Source organism: Xyrauchen texanus, chromosome 5 (genome assembly GCF_025860055.1).
Source record: "Xyrauchen texanus isolate HMW12.3.18 chromosome 5, RBS_HiC_50CHRs, whole genome shotgun sequence".
NCBI lineage: Eukaryota > Metazoa > Chordata > Actinopteri > Cypriniformes > Catostomidae > Xyrauchen > Xyrauchen texanus.
Window position 1 is genome coordinate 25,819,794 of NC_068280.1, and position 16,537 is coordinate 25,836,330.

Genomic DNA, 16,537 nt, shown 5'->3' on the forward strand with positions numbered 1-16,537 from the left:
GTGTCTTCCTTCCCTCCGTGGAGAAGAGTGTCACATGTGTAGTTACTGTGGTTTGCCTTTGAATGGCAGTATTGTTGTTTGATTATTTTTCTATATTTACCAATTTCATGTATAATATAGCTTATGTAAAAATAGATTGTCAGCTAACTTGTGTTAGGTGAAAAATTAAATATGGTAACATCTAAATTAACTGCTTGTTTTTTTTAAATCAAAAATATAATTTAATATATTAAAATCAACATGAATACATTAGGTTATAAAAATGAACCAATAAACTTTTTTTAAAGGGGTCACTACGCTAAAGTATTAGCTTTCTGTCCTTGCCATCTCACTGCTAACTACTGGGCAGGCTATGGAAGTGACTGAAGGTAAAGTAGGCATTGTGGATGTGATCAGATGCTAATTTCTACCAGTGTGACATCACAGAGTGGAGGAAGTAGCAAACGAGTCATTTAGGTTTCAACAAATGCTCTTTTCTTATTGAGGAGGAAATTTACAGTATTTTTTTTATAGTACAATGACCTCTTATATATCAAAAGATCAAGAAAAATTTTATCATGACCCCATTAAGGTTAGATTAGGTAGAAATGTATCCTCAAATGTAAAGATTAGGTACATATTACCCTTTAAACAAAGGCTAGGCTATCCTTATGGTGAATAAAACTAGTAAACTCCACGTCCCTTTAGTTTTACCCCAATAATTCAATTCAATTCAATTTTATTTGTATAGCGCCTTTCACAACACACATCGTTTCAAAGCAGCTTTACAGAAGATCAGCATTAATAGACGATAAAACTGTAATGTCTATGAAGTCGATGAATCATCATTGTGCAATTTAGATAAAATAACGATTCTTAATCATGTTTAAAAATAATTCAATAATAATTGTATTAATAACCCCAGTGAGCAAGCTGTAGGCGACTGTGGCAAGGAACACAAAACTCCATAAGATGTGGATTAATAGGGAAAAATAACCTTGGGAGAAACCAGACTCACTGTGGGGGCTAGTTCCCCTCTGGCTAACATTATGAATGTAATGTAAATATTACTTATGTATAGTTAAAATCATGGTTTAAAATTATTAAACTAAGTAAGGGTTAAGGGTCAGTGTTTAAACATCGATTGTGTTTGAACTGTAAGATTAATGACCACAGTCTTTGAAGTCCATCTTGATTAATTGCAGAAGTTCACATAGATGCAATTGTCCTTGTTAATTGGCTAATGAAGGCTTTTGTTGGCCATATTTAGTCTATGCATTCCATTTCAAGATCGTAGTCCATCAATAGACCGAGGTGATGCACGTTGGAGCTGGCATCAGTTCATCCTCTGAAGTCCATCATAATAGACTGAAGTGATATATGGCTGGCACCGGCTGCATTTAGTCATCATCATTCAGCGACATTTAGCAGTGGAGTCCAACATGAAGCAGGAATGGTGCTGGATCCAGCCGGTTCTGGTGACCTCAGGATAGGAGTCCCGAGGTTGAGACAGGGAAACAAATAAAAAGATGTAAGCATAGAAGCCATTAAATTTATTGCAGAGTTAGAGATCATGATCACTGTTTCTGGTTTGTGTTTCTGGCAGACCCAACTAAAGCAGCCTAATTGTGGGTTGGAGGATAAATTAGGTGTATGCCTGGGTAAATAGATGAGTCTTTAGTCTAGACTTAAACTGAGAGTGTGTGTCTGCATCTCGAACAGTGTTTGGGAGACTATTCCATAGTTTAGGAGCCAAATATGAAAAGGATCTACCTCCTTTTGTGGATTTTTATATTCTAGGAACTATTAACAGGCCAGAATTTTGCGATCTTAATGAACGTGTTGGAATATAGCGTGGTAGAAGATCACTTAAGCACTGCGGAGCTAGACCATTCAAAGTTTTGTACGTAGTTAACAGAATTTTTAAATTAATACGGAATTTAACAGGTAGCCAATGTAACGATGATAAAATGGGGCTAATATGATCATATTTCTTGGTTCTTGTTAGCACTCTGGCTGCTGCATTTTGAACCAATTGAAGTTTATTTATTGATCTTGCTGGACATCCTCCCAGTAATGCATTACAATAATCTAGTCTTGAGGTCATGAACGCATGAATTTGTTTTTCGGCATCAGCAACAGAGCATATGCCTTAATTTAGCAATATTTCTTAGGTGGAATAATGCTGTTCTACAAACATTTGTAATTTGATTTTCAAAGGACAGATTGGTATCAAATATAACACCTAAGTTCTTCGCTGTTGAAGATGATGTAACAGTACATCCATCTAGAGTCAAATTATATTTTAGCTGCTTATTGTTTTGAGTTTTTTGGTCCAATAATTAGAACCTCTGTTTAGTCAGAATTGAGTAAAAGGAATTTCTGGCCATCCAATCTTTTATTTCATTGATACACTCTATTAATTTCGAGAATTGTGAAATCTCATCAGGTTTTGAAGAAATATAAAGTTGTGTATCCTCAGCATAGCAGTGGAAACTTATTCCACGATTCCTGATAATATCTCCCAGGGGAAGCATATACATGGAGAATAGCAGAGGCCCTAAAACTGATCCCTGTGGCACTCCATATTTTACTTTTGTTTGGTTTGACAATTCCTCATTTACATAGACAAAGTGGTAGCGGTCTGCTAAATATGACCTAAACCATGCTAATGCAACTCCACAAAATCCAACATAATTCTCCAGCCTATTCAAGAGAATGTCGTGATCTATCATGTCGAATGCAGCACTAAGATCTAAAAGCACTAGAAGAGAAATGCAGCCGCGATCAGATGATAAGAGCAAGTCATTTGAAACTCTGATAAGTGCTGTCTCTGTACTGTGATGAGGCCTAAATCCTGATTGAAATTCTTCATATATACTATTTCTCTGTAGAAATGAACATATTTGGAAGGATACTACCTTTTCTAGTATTTTTGACATAAACGGGAGATTTGAAATCGGTCTATAATTAGCACGTTCTCCACGATCAAGTTGTGGCTTCTTAATAAGCGGTTTGATAATTGCCATTTTAAAGTTTCTTGGGACATGTCCTAAGCATAGCGAGGAGTTAATGATATTAAGAAGAGGTTCTGAGAATACAGGAGATACCTCTTTTAACTCTTTCCCCGCCAGCGTTTTTAAAAAAAAGTTGCCAGCCACCGCCAGGGTTTTTGACGATTTTCGCTAAACTTTAATGGCCCGCAGAATATTTTCTTCCATGAATATATGAAGATGCTATATATCACAATAAAGATCTGAGCCTCTGCTTTTAGGCAAAAAAAAAACGATTTCAGACAAAAAGCTGATAAAAAGGCATGTTTACGTCTGATATTTTGAGCTTCTCAATACTCCACTTCATGTTTGAGACGATCGCAGTCTGTTTCTTTGATCAAAGAGTTGCGTACTCTTTCAAAACTCTTTCGGAGGGGTCTTCCTTACCGTATAACACCTAAAACACGGAAACCCGGAAAATTCCGTGTTTGGCGGGGAAGCGTTTTTTCATAAAACACTGAAAATTCCGTGTTTGGCGGGGAAAGAGTTAAGAGCTTAGTTGGTATAGGATCTAACAAACAAGTTGTGGCTTTTGATGTTTCGATAAGTTTTGTTAGCTCTTCATGACCTATGATAGTGAAGGATTGGAGTTGCACATGAGGAAAATTATTAGACATTGTTTTCTGAGGTGCTATGACAGATGATTGCATAATTACACATTTTTTTCTGATTATTTCAATTTTATCTGTAAAGAAATTCATGAAGTCATTACTCTTGTGCCGCGACGTAATATCTGGTTCAGTTGAGGCTTTATTCCTAATCACAGTAATTTAACTAATTTAGCCACAGTACTGAATAAACATCTAGGATTGTTGTGGTTATTTTCTATGAGTTTACTAAAATATGCTGACCTGGCAGCTTTGAGTGCGTGTTTGTAGCTACAGACACTATCCTTCCATGCACCAATAAATACTTCTAATTTTGTATTTTTCAACATGCACTCCATTTTCCGAGCTGCTCTCTTGAAAGTATGAGTGTGATCATTGTACCATGGTGCAGGGCTTATTTCTTTTGTTTTCTTTAATCGAAGTGGGGCGACAATATCAAGGGTGCTAGAGAAGACTGCATTTAAATTGTTTGTTATTTCATCAAGTTCTTCTGGGCTTTGGGGTTTATTGAGTGTATTAGATAGATCTGGAAGAGTATTAGTGAAGCTATCTTTAGTGGTCGAAAAATAGTTCTACCTGAACGATAGCATGGTGTAAATTGAGTAACATTAGTTGATTGTAGCATACAAGAGACGAGGTAATGATCCGAGATGTCATCGCTCTGCTGCAGAATTTCTACATTATCAACATCAACTCCATATGAAAGAATTAAATCTAGCGTATGATTATGGTGATGAGTTGGTCCTGTTACATTTTGTCTGACTCCAAGAGAGTTGAGAATATCGATAAATGCTAATCCCAAAGTATCATTTTCATTATCTATGTGAATGTTGAAGTCACCAACAATTAAGGATCTATCTACAGTAAATACAAGATCTGATAAAAAAAATTTGCAAATTCACTAAGGAAATCAGAATAAGCCCCAGGTGATCTATACACTGTAGCAAGGGTAAAAGAAGACAGATATTTTTTATATTTGACGGTGTCACATTAAGCATTATTAGTTCAAAAGACACATTTATATCCTGTCCTCTGAGTAACACCAAAAACTTCACTGTAAATTGTAGCAACACCTCCTCCTCGACCCTTCAGACGAGGCTCATGTTTATAACAATAACCTGGGGGAGTAGATTCATTTAAACTAATATATTCATCCGGTTTAAGCCAGGTTTCAGTCAAAGAGAGCGTATCCAATCTATGATCTGTAATTATTTCATTAACAATTAGTGCTTTGGTAGAAAGAGATCTAATTGTTTAGTAGCCCTATTTTTATATGATGTGTATTTTTAATTTGTTTGTTTTGTTCAAGTTTGACCTTAATAAAAAGTTTTCTAAATGATTTAGAGAGAGTATTGTGTTTCGTAGTTCGGGGAATAGACACAATCTCTATGAGATATCTAGGTGATACAGTCTCTATGTGTTGTAGTTTATGTGACCTGTGGGACGTCTCAAGGCAGCTAGCAGACGTGTGTATTAACCAGTTTGTCTGCTTCCTGACCTGGGCCCCAGTTAGTCAATTACTATCATTATTAAGACTATGAGCCAAATTACTAGAGAGGAGAGCGGCACCTTCCCTGGATGGATGGAGTCCGTCTCTATTTAGCAGGTCAGGTCTACCCCAAAAACTCTTCCAATTGTCTATAAATCCTATTTTATTCTTCAGACACCACTCAGACATCCAGCCATTCAGTGACACTAATCTACTATAAACATCATCACCACAACGAGCAGGGAGGGGACCAGAGCATATTACAGTGTCTGACATCGTTTATGCAAATTTGCACACCTCTTTAACATTACGTTTAGTGATCTCCGACTGGCAAAGCCGGACATCGTTAGTGCCGACATGGATAACAATTTTAGAAAATCTACGTTTAGCATTAGCCAGCACTTGTAAATTTGATTTGATGTCAGATGCTCTGGTCCCCGAAATGCAATTAACAATAGTGGCTGGAGTCTCTATTTTCACGTTCCTTACAATAGAATCACCGATAACAAGGGCTCTTTCAACATGATTCTCAGTGGGTGTATCACTGAGTGGGGAGAATTGTTTGGAAACCCTAACAGGAACGGGAGAGTGGTGTCTCTTTGCCCTACGAGTATGCCGCCAAGACGTCACCCAAATGCCCTGCTGCAGGGGCTCTATAGCCGGAACCAAAGTGTGTGTGTGTGTTGCTCTCTGTACTACTCGCATCCGAAACAGTATCTACCGGCTTCTCTTTCTCACTGACCTCTACTAGCGTTCGGATGCGAGTTTCTAACTCATTAACCTTCTCCGTCAGCCTGACTAATTCCTTACATTTATCACAAGTGAATCCCTCACTGCTGACGGAGGAGGCTATTTTAAACATGCGACATGCAATGCAGGAACAAATAACATGAGCGGATGCCAAGACTTACCGCAAATTGTTTGTTGTTCCTGAGCGGTGAGGGTTTGAGATTGATGTGAATCCCTCACAAAACTGTTTGTTGTTGGTGGTGGTTGTTCTTGATAAGCGGTGCTTTGAGATCGATGCAATAATCCGTGTACCACAGAGGAGAAAAAAAAAAAACGGGTGCGCGCTGAAAAAATGCACGCAGTTTAATCGCGATAAGAGAATAATACGGGAAGACCCGATGCATGCTTAAAAATGGCAGATGTTTAAGGATTAAAGGCTGAAAACAGATATACAAGCGATGCTAAAAAAACTAGCAAGCTACAAACACATACTCTAGCGAGGTGCCAGCAGCAACCGGTAAAATACACACAGATGAAACAGGAGAAAAGTGGAAAAACCTGAAACGCGGTAAAAAGACAAAGGATATAACTATGAACGATGACTATAACGTTGAACGTTTGAGAATAAGCAATGCAAAGCAGGCCACAAACAAATGCTCGTGCAGCGTGCGTGCGTGCGTGCTGTGCCGTCAGCAACAGGAAGTCAAAAATATTGGTAATTAAAAGTTGATTTTGTACTTTTGGACTATTCATATTTTTTAAAAAAAAATTATATATCTATATATATCTCTCTCTGTGGAGCGGAGGGGGCGGGGCCGGGTCGGAATATCACGCGCCCGGTCCCCAATCGGCCTGATGAGGCGCGCGAGGGATAAAGGCGGCCAGTGACGATTGTTCGAGAGAGAGAGAATTACGGGCATGTCCGTCATGTGTGTTTGTTTATGTGTTTTTGAGTTTTCATTAAATTATTATTTATATTGACAAGCCGGTTCTCGCCTCCTCCTTGCCCATCCTTTAACTGTTTTACATTGGTGCCGAAACCCGGGAAGGAGGAGGGATGGCCGTCGCAGAGTCCTCGACACTGCCGTCCACCCAAGGGAGCGCCGCTGCCATCTGCCGGGTGACGGAGTAGCCCACCGCCCGGATGCGGAGTACGGCCGTCGTCCGCGGGGCAAGTGGGGACTGGATACCCCAACCGCCTGGAGCGAGGGAGCCGCTGCCGGGGGCGGAGGAGTGCCCTGCCGTCCCCAGAGACACGGAGGGGTCGAGGGAAGACCGCCGTCCGCGAGGGGAGGAGGGAAGAAACTCTCCGACCGCCCGAAGCGGTAGAGCCGCTGCCAGGGGCGGAGGAGTGTCGCCATTTGCCGCCAGAAAAGCGGAGGCGCGTTCTGCCCGCTGGGGGTCGACGGTTTCACTCCGGTTCGCCCGGGGGTGGAGCGGCTGTCGTCCGCCTGAGTGTGGAGGAGTGTTCGAGGACCACGCGACAGTACATCAGAGATCCGGTGAGTGAGCTTTTTCTCTCTCTCTCCTCTCTCTCTCCCTTTCGCACCGTGTTGGCCTTTTCCCTCGCCTATTTTGTTGTTGTTTTTCCCCTCCTGTCTCCTCCCAGGGCGAGGAAGGCGGGGATGACCACGCGGGACGCGAGATACACCCCGCCCCAGGGATGGGGGGGGGTGTACGTCATGCCGGTGGCACCCCGGCCTGAGATAACGCTGGAAGAAATGTGGAGCGGAGGGGGGCGGGGCCGGGGCGGAATATCGCGCCCGGTCCCCAATCGGCCGGATGAGGCGCGCGAGGGATAAAAGGCGGCCGGTGATGATTGTTCGAGAGAGAGAGAGTTACGGGCATGTCCGTCATGTGTGTTAGTTTATGTGTTTTTGAGTTTTCATTAAATTATTATTTATATTGACAAGCCGGTTCTCGCCTCCTCCTTGCCCATCCTTTAACTTACAATATCTATATAAAAAATTCTGCTTTCATGAGATGGCCGTCAAACTTAAAATGTACATACTAGCAGGGGTGGAAAGAGTCCTGAAAAATAATACTCAAGTAAAAGTAATGTTACTTCTTAAAAATGTATGAGTTGAGTAAAAGTACCTGTCCTAAAAACTATTCAAGTAAGAGTAAAATAGTAGCTCATTTGAAAGTACTCATGAGTAGTGAGTATTGCAAAAAAAAAGTATTGTTGTGAATAGTGAGTTGCAAAATCTATGCCCCTTTATAATAAAAACTCTATGCTGCAAATTAAAAATGTAGCACACATATCGTAATTTACATACCCTTTCATAGCTGTTTGCAAGAAAGAACTACATGAATCTGATTTAAAAAAAAAAAACAAATAAAAGGGCGACATGTTTAGAAAAATGAAAAGTTATTTTCAGTATCATAATGTATGGAACAATTACATTAAAATCAGTATATGTGCAGAGTCTAAATGTCCCTTAATGCCAACTGAGAGTTGTTGTTGTGCATAAAACAATGCAAGTAATGCTAAAAAAAAAAAAAGCAGGTTCACTTGGCACAATAGAGGAGGTAGAGCAGTTATGTGATACAGGGGCCACATCAGGCTTTAAAGGGATAGTTCACACAAACATTCTCTCATTATTTAGTCATACAATGCAAGTGAATGGGTGCCAAAATTTTGAAGCTCCAAAAATCACATAAAAGTAGCCTAATCCATGTGACTCCAGTGGTTAAATCCATGGCCTGGATTAGGCTACTTTTATGCTGTTTTGGAGCGCCAAAATTTTGGCATCCATTCACTTGCATTGTATGACTAAATAATGAGAGAATTTTTGTGTGAACTATCCCTTTAAAGCCTGATGTGGCCCCTGTATCACATAACTGCTCTACCTCCTCTATTGTATGGACCAGAGCTGAAATATTCTCAGAAGATCTTAATTTGTGTTCTGAAGAAAGAAAGTCATAGACAGATAGCATGAAGGTTAGAAATTATGAGAGAATTTTTATTTTTGAGTGAACTATTTCTTTAAGTAGCACATGTGGGGGCCACATTGTCCTCCTTTTGAGATACAATGTTCCACATTGATTTAGTTCTTGTCTATTTTAAGCCCAGAAATAGTTGTGTTCTCATTCTATTGCATGATGCACACTTTTCTGAAGTTTGTGACTGGTGGAATATTCTGCCTGAAGTATTGCTCTACAAAAGGTTGATACTTTTCTATCAGGCATTAAAAAAAAAAAAACTGATAAAGGCTAAGCATAATTCTTATTTGATCATGTTTTATTATTTATTATACAAATTAACACTCTCTACAGCAGGGGTTGGTATTATAAAAAAAACTAACAATATTATAAAAAATATTATTATTAAATGTATTATATTACATTAATACTTTTAAAGCTACTCAAGTTATTCAGCCAAAAGCAGAGAGTGGTTTTCTCGATTCCTTGTTATTGTTGTTTGATTAATAGCCTTTTATGACAGCTTACTAGACAGTGCTCAATTCGGTTACATATACACTTCAAGTCCAACATTTAATATGTCCAACAACATACCTTCACTTTTAGACAAACCAATTGCATTTACATTAATGCCTCATCAAGACAGGGATTGGCAGAACTATAAAGTGTCTTTGATCATTTAGGCGTGAACCACATTAGCACATAAACATTAGCGCCTGTCAATCAAACAGCGTGCAGTGACAGACGTCAGGAAAAGAAAAGTAAATATTTTATATTTTATCTAGATCAACCAACCTGTCTTGCTATTGTGATTGATGTAATGAACACCCCTGTTCTATATGTACAATATAGGCCAAGTATAGAAAATTACTCAAGTTTATCATCTATATCGATCTTTCTTTTTTTTTCAGATAAACATCAAGAATTTTTATCACCCAGCCCTATTGATAACATTGCATTAATCTCTCACAGCAGCCCAATAATCTCAGTGAAAGAGAGTTAAAATACAGGCTACGTTATAGACACACAGAATCTAATAAGCAGAAATATGAAATTTACCTTGATATGTTTCTTTAAATTAGAGGCAGGATTAATGCTGATATATAGCTTGAGCAAGTTAAACTCACATGACATGATCAAGCAATTGACCTTTTTCCTCTGGGAAAATCACTTCCAGGTGGAGCTGTGATATTCAGGTGTTGAACTGTGCTTGAGGCATCCATAACAGATGGCAACAAATCTGAAGCTCAACTTCAACTTGCCGTTCAAGTTTTATATGTGTGATTTAATTGGATGGGAGTCACGAGACTCCCTCTAGCCAATCACATTGATAGATAACAATAAAATCAGGCAGGGAATTAGCGAACACAGATGGTGGGAAAATAGCGCAGTAAAAGTACAGTTACAGCGCTTAATATTAACTCAAGTAAAAGTATACCATTTAAAAAAAAAAAACATTCTTGGGGAAAAGTAGTTAATTACAGTAACGTGAGTATTTGTAATTCATTACTTTACACCCCTGCTTACCAGGGTGCCTATGCTATAAATACAATTACAAAGACAAATCATGTTTTTCTGTTCTTACGCTGAATATTCTGTCCCCCTCACTTTAAAATTTATTGCTACACCCCTGTGCAGAGGAACAGCCTCCTTGATGCTTGTGGAGAACATGGACTGTATTTCACAATGGCACAGTCATCAAACCTAAAACTAATGTAACTCAGTCAACAATAATACACATTTAGGCCTCTTAAGAGAGCCCTGCATATGTTGTAATTGTTTTTATTCAGAATTCCTCAGAATGTACGTAACCTCGGTTCCCTGAGATGAAGGACCGAGTCATTGCGTAGTAACGCATATGGGGAGTGCCTTCTAACAGGACCTAGTTGAAACCTCAATATCGATTTAATACCCAATAATTAATAAAGCTTGCGTAGTGTACGTGACATAAAGGTTGTGCCCTGGTCGGTGAGGATTTCTTTCGGAATCCCCACCCGGGAGATTATTTTGAAGAGATGTTGCTCAGAGGCACGGCTTCCGGGTATCGCATTGCATAATCCACTAGGACTAATACAAAGCGATGTCCGCGTGCTGACCGCTCTAATGGCCTGACAAGGTCCATGCCAATTCTCTTGAAGGGGACCTCGATCAGTGGGAGGGGGCATAATGGCCCTTTTGGGGTGGCCGGTGGATATACCAGCTGGCATTCACGGCAAGCTGCACACCACCTGCAGACATTGATACAATATTATTATTATTCTTACTTTGAGGATGTTTTTGTATACAATAGTAATATATTTCTCTCTTATTTAATTTACTTTCACCTGGAGCTTATATTCTGATGCTGCAGTGTATTGCTCACCATGTAGCAAAAGGCTGTATTTTATGTTAGCATCGCTGGCAACATTCATTACAGTATTGTAACAGTAGACATACAAGGCACGGCGGCCCCTCAACACACTAGATCAGAAGAAGGAAAACAACATTGCTGAAAGCGCTGAAACTTTGCTTGGTGCAGAACAATCTGGAATAATGTTAAACATTGTAACAGTCACCACTTTGCAACCTGAACTTGTTCAGAATGTTAAATATTTTGTGGCACATGTGCTAAAAAAAATCTAGACGCAGCCAACGAATGAAACAGAATGCTTTTAATTGAAACAGAATTTTTGAGACCTGAAGTTCTTTTTAACTTTTGACACTGTATCTAAAAACATACCAGTCCTGTGAGACACTGAATAAACAACAGTGCAGCAGGCATAGGAATAGACATAGGAAATCTATGGAAAAACAGCGCAGACGTGGGCAAAAAACATGTTCGGTATGAACAGCCCCTAACTCATCCAGTCGCACGTATCTGTGAGTGAGAGCATGTGGGTGAAACATGTTCGGAAGGCCTGTTTATTTATTTCATAAATCACAAACCCTCCAACTAAAAGTACTACTTGAAAATCTGACCCAATCCAGAAGACCTTGAACATAAACAGCTCTGAGAGCGCTGACAGTGTATTCACGCATGACAACAGAACAACATGTGACATGCCACCCCTCAAGCATGTTTTTGCAGAGCTTTTCTACTGGGGTGGGGCCCCAGACATCGGGGGCACCATGCAATTGCGTGGTGGTTAAAATCTCTACTGCACCAGTGCACTGCAAGGGAGCGGAGAGTCTTCTCGCTGCCATGAAGATTCCGCCCGCTGACTTGTGTATCGACGGCAAAGGTAGAGGGCTTCCAGACAAGAGATAGAAATGGTGTTTGTGCACCTTTTTTTATAGCGGACAGTTTCACGCCAAAACAGGCAGGGCTCAAACACCATAGCCAATATTAGAATATTGGAATTATTGTAGAGAGGTTTCAACTAGGTTGTGTAAGAAGGCACTCCCCATATTCATTACTATGCAATGTCGAGTGTAGTCGTAAGGGATCCAGACCCTAGTCTCAACCAATATCATCACTGGACTGACTGAGCAATCTCAAATCACTTGTATTTACACACACAATGTATGCATGTTAGCTAAGAGAGCAGTGCTGTGTTTTGATATTTTCTTTTGGGGATCGGGTGTTGTAGGCAACACTACAATGCTCAGCATTTGCATATTCAAAGTAATCATTCCCTTTCCAAGATACTTTTTTTTCTGTTTGTCATTTATAAGTGAAAAAAAATTAATACTACGAAAAAAACTCACGAAATTATTTATCTAGTCTGTTTGATTTTATGAAAATTTGGATGTTGATAGAGCGTAACGTCGAACAGCACTAATCAGACACAGAAATCAGTAAATTGCTTTACTGTAGGCCTAATAATAAACATTGCAGCCAACCATGTAAACAGCACCTTCAATAAGTTGCGACACCTCGACTCAGTCAGCAATACTATCAGGCAAAAAACATTTGCAATGCGCAAGAAATTTAATGATATGTTATAGTATAGTATTTTCATTTAAAGAATCGATTGGGCTTTACAAAGATGTGGGGAAAAAAAAAAAGGTTACACGAGCAGACCTTATTCAAATTACCATCGCAACGGATCTTTCGAGACGCAGAGGATTGATCTGACACAGCTCTAAAACATGCGCATTCCTTACTCAAATTAACGGTGCAGAAGCATTTAATAAATGAATGACGCGAGTAAGATGACAAGCACTTCAATCAATAAACACTCGACTGATTCGATTCATTCGACATGAACCGCGCGCAAAGCGAAGCGTTCACAAATAGGTTAAGCCGCTCTTCAAACAACAAGGACGAGCAGAATAAATCCCCGTCGACTTAAAAAAATAATAATAATAATAATAACAGTCACAAACCTTTGCTGTCTTCCCGTTCATCCTGATTCTCATCGGTCGTCGCTTCTGGTTTCATCCCATCCATTTGGAATTCAGTGTTTTGATAGCCTACTTCCCTTTGCTTGGTCTATCGCTCACCTATACAGGCGTAAACCACAGTCCACCTCGAATATGGTAATGTTTTGTCAGATTGGACTTCGCTTAGGCAACTGGTTGATAAACGATGCAAACTCTAACGATATTAACGGAAGAGGGTTCGCGTAATGGCTTGAGAAGTATGTAAGACCTACGAGCAGAATATGATGAGGATGTGGAATCCGTACGCGTCGAGGAAAAACTGCCAGTCAGATTGACATAAACAGACAGGCTTAGCTGTAAACAGTAACACACGCTCTCTCTCCACCTCCCTCCCTCCCTCTCTCTTGTCCTGAAAAAGGAGGACACATTTTTTTTTTTTTTTTTTTTTTTTTACATTTCTTATTGGGAAAGGGGTCCCATACAGATATGAATCAAAAGCAGCGAATGTGTACCAAGTAAGGCCAGTTAAGGCAAACACATGGGCTCAACAACAATTAATTTATTACAAACATCCATCTAAATAAAAACGGTTAAACAAAGACATACCATCAGCCTGAAATCCTCTTAAACAGTATTAATTTCCCATGTACATGACCTTCGGCTGCATACAGCTAAACAAAAGACTGATAAAGCACAACTGTCCAGGAAAGAGAGCATTCTGAAAAACATCTATCAATATGATCTCTAGCAGTATCTATAAAGTCAGAGAGTATGTCGTATTTTATTAGTCCCCGTTTAAAAAGGAGACACTCGCGAGGAGTGTCATGTTTTCAATTAACAGACCTCAATCATGTAAAAAGTATTGACCACTTGAAAATACAATTGTCTTTTCTATTGGGCCACTTCTGTGGAATACACTAAGAATGTCCATAACAAGAACCGTTGTAAATTGACTTAAGGGGTATATACACTTGGTCACTTAATTAATTTTTACTGATCAGATTTCTGTAGGATTAAATAACCACATTACATTTTCAATTGGCCACATAAATGTTTCTTGGCCAATGTTTATAATTCTGATCTTCAATTCCCACACTATATGCAAATAAAACAGAGTTCACTTCTGTGATTATGCCAATGCCGAGCAGCGAATTTAAAATATTTATTATTTGATCCTAAGTGACTTTGCCCAGTGCGTGTGTGTCTCTCTGTGTGTATTTTTCCCCTTGGGGCTTCATGTAGATAAGATATGTCCATGTGCATCAGCTGTGCTCATTGTCAGTGTTTAGTTTTAGTTTATCTGCATCAAATAAATGGAGATAAAATTTATTTCTCTCCTACAAAGTGCATCCACTTCTTACTTTGCTAAGTCTAGGGGCAAGTGGGTTTGGCTAAAATTGTGTACACACAGCACTAATGGGCAAGGTCAATTGCAATTTAATTCTGAGGTTCTTCTCTGTTTATTCCAAAATCTGCATGCTATCATACAGTCCATTCCCTCAAAAGACAGCAAATTCATAAGCTGTGTAAATGGACTGTATGCAATGAACTAGAACAATACAAATATGGATTTACGTTCTTTTGTGTATTAACTACATCCTTGTTGAATGTCAGGCATATTTCTATGACAGTGACACGCTCCTTTTAAAGGCATGAAAAATATGGTTCTCGTCAGTATTTGGATGTACGCACAGTTAAATGATAGAGAGTATGTATTATTAATCATATTCATCTACTGAAACAGATCATGGCTTGTATTAACAGTGATTGGATCCGAACGCACTTCAATTCTACCATTCCATTTTGATTTTGAAAAATTCTGTTTAATTATTGAAACACGAAACATTAAGCCAAAAATATTTCTAAATTAAAATTACTTCAAATGAAATGAAAATATAATCAAAATAACAAAGTGGTAAAAAAAATCATACCAAATCTGGCCTATTAGAGTAAAGCAATGGACTGATTTTTGCAGTGACTTACAGTAAAAATCACTTTGTTACAAAATTACCAATACAAATTATATCATAAATACATAAATTGTAAATATAAACATAATAATAATTGAATAGTAAACCATGACCTATAACTAATTTAACACAAATCTCATAAATGTTTGTTTCATAAAATGGCTAACAGTGATGGTCAGGGACATAATTTGATGTTCCACTGTATTTTCAGAATTTGGACATGAGCTTTATTACCACCTTCTGATGGATTCTCCAAACTGCAAATGTAGGAACTGAATTTAGACTGCAATGAAAACAGACGTGCTTTTGAAATGTCTTAACGCAACAACCCATTTCTCAGGATATTAGCAAATTGCTCTTTGCGCCACTTAATTTACATACAATACAGCCACAGTTTTGCACTGCCTTGCGCTTATATTGCACTTAGAGCTGCTCCCACACAAATTGGATAAGACATAGCATGCGGTCATTGCGCGAAGCTCTGCGCTTTGCGCACTCTCAAAAATAGAGCCCTTGGCAAAAGTGGGTAGTAGCGTTTCCCCCCTAAATTTTACATTTAGAGTAGGTTTAAAAGTGAGTACTTTTTACCCTCACTCAAGTACATTTTGAATGATTTATTTTACTTTTACTTCTTTACAATGTGTGGCGTTACAGTCTTTGCATTACTGGGTTTAATTTGAATTAATGTGTAATTTATTGAGGGATTATTGATTGGGACTTTTACGAGAGTGTTTGTTCACAGCTGCGCGCGATGAGATGCTCCCACTTGAGTAATGAGACTGTCACTCAAGTCATCAGTGCAGCAGCATCAAACTCTTCTAAATGAAACACTTTCTTCACTCCACACAGTGAAACAAATTATAGTTCTATCGGGAAGACACGCAGGCTTGAGTGAGGTTTAAGATGCCATTTATTTGATAATGTAAAACAAGGTAATGTCTCTCTCTTTGGCGTAGGCCCCGTCCAGCGGTCCGAGGGAGTTGTGCCCGGAACCGTCATATCCTGCCGGAGATAGGAGGCAGGGGCGAGGAGCCTACCCCCAAAAAGAGAGAAAGTAGTATACTACCCCCAAAAGAGATGATTCTGTTTGGTATGAACCGGGTCTTGTGTTGGGCTTACATTCTGGAGAAGAAAATAGAGATGTGAGCATCAGAATTGACGTGAAATTTGTGATATCTCTGGTATGGTTGTGTGAAGCCTTTGCATGGGAATTTTTTTTTGTGTGTGTTTTTGGGCTCTCCGTTGAGGCCCCTGGTTGTGCAGAATCTGCCTAAGGCGAGCAGCGTGGTATGCGGCCCTACGTTAGGCCGGCGTTGCTGTGCGGTATCTTTGTTGAAGGACGACGTTTGATATGAAAACCCTCCGACGAGGGAGGAGTTGTTTGAGGTATCCTTGCCGAAGGTGGGGAACGTGTATAAAGCCATACGATAATGGCAACGTTGCGTGCAGTCCCTTCATTGAAATACGTTTGATATGAAA

The 16,537-nt window shown here is 39.3% G+C and overlaps 1 protein-coding gene across 2 annotated transcripts in view; it reads right to left on the reverse strand.

Moving 5' to 3' along the window:
- Positions 1–13,450, reverse strand: part of gpm6ba (glycoprotein M6Ba) — a 69,928-nt gene extending 56,478 nt beyond the window's left edge. For both annotated transcript variants that reach the window (XM_052126603.1, XM_052126604.1), the window contains exon 1: positions 13,092–13,450. In XM_052126603.1, coding sequence (XP_051982563.1) covers positions 13,092–13,155 — 64 coding nt within the window. In that variant the 5' untranslated portion in view covers positions 13,156–13,450. The remainder of the gene's footprint in view (positions 1–13,091) is intronic.
- Between the last annotated feature and the right edge of the window lie 3,087 nt (positions 13,451–16,537).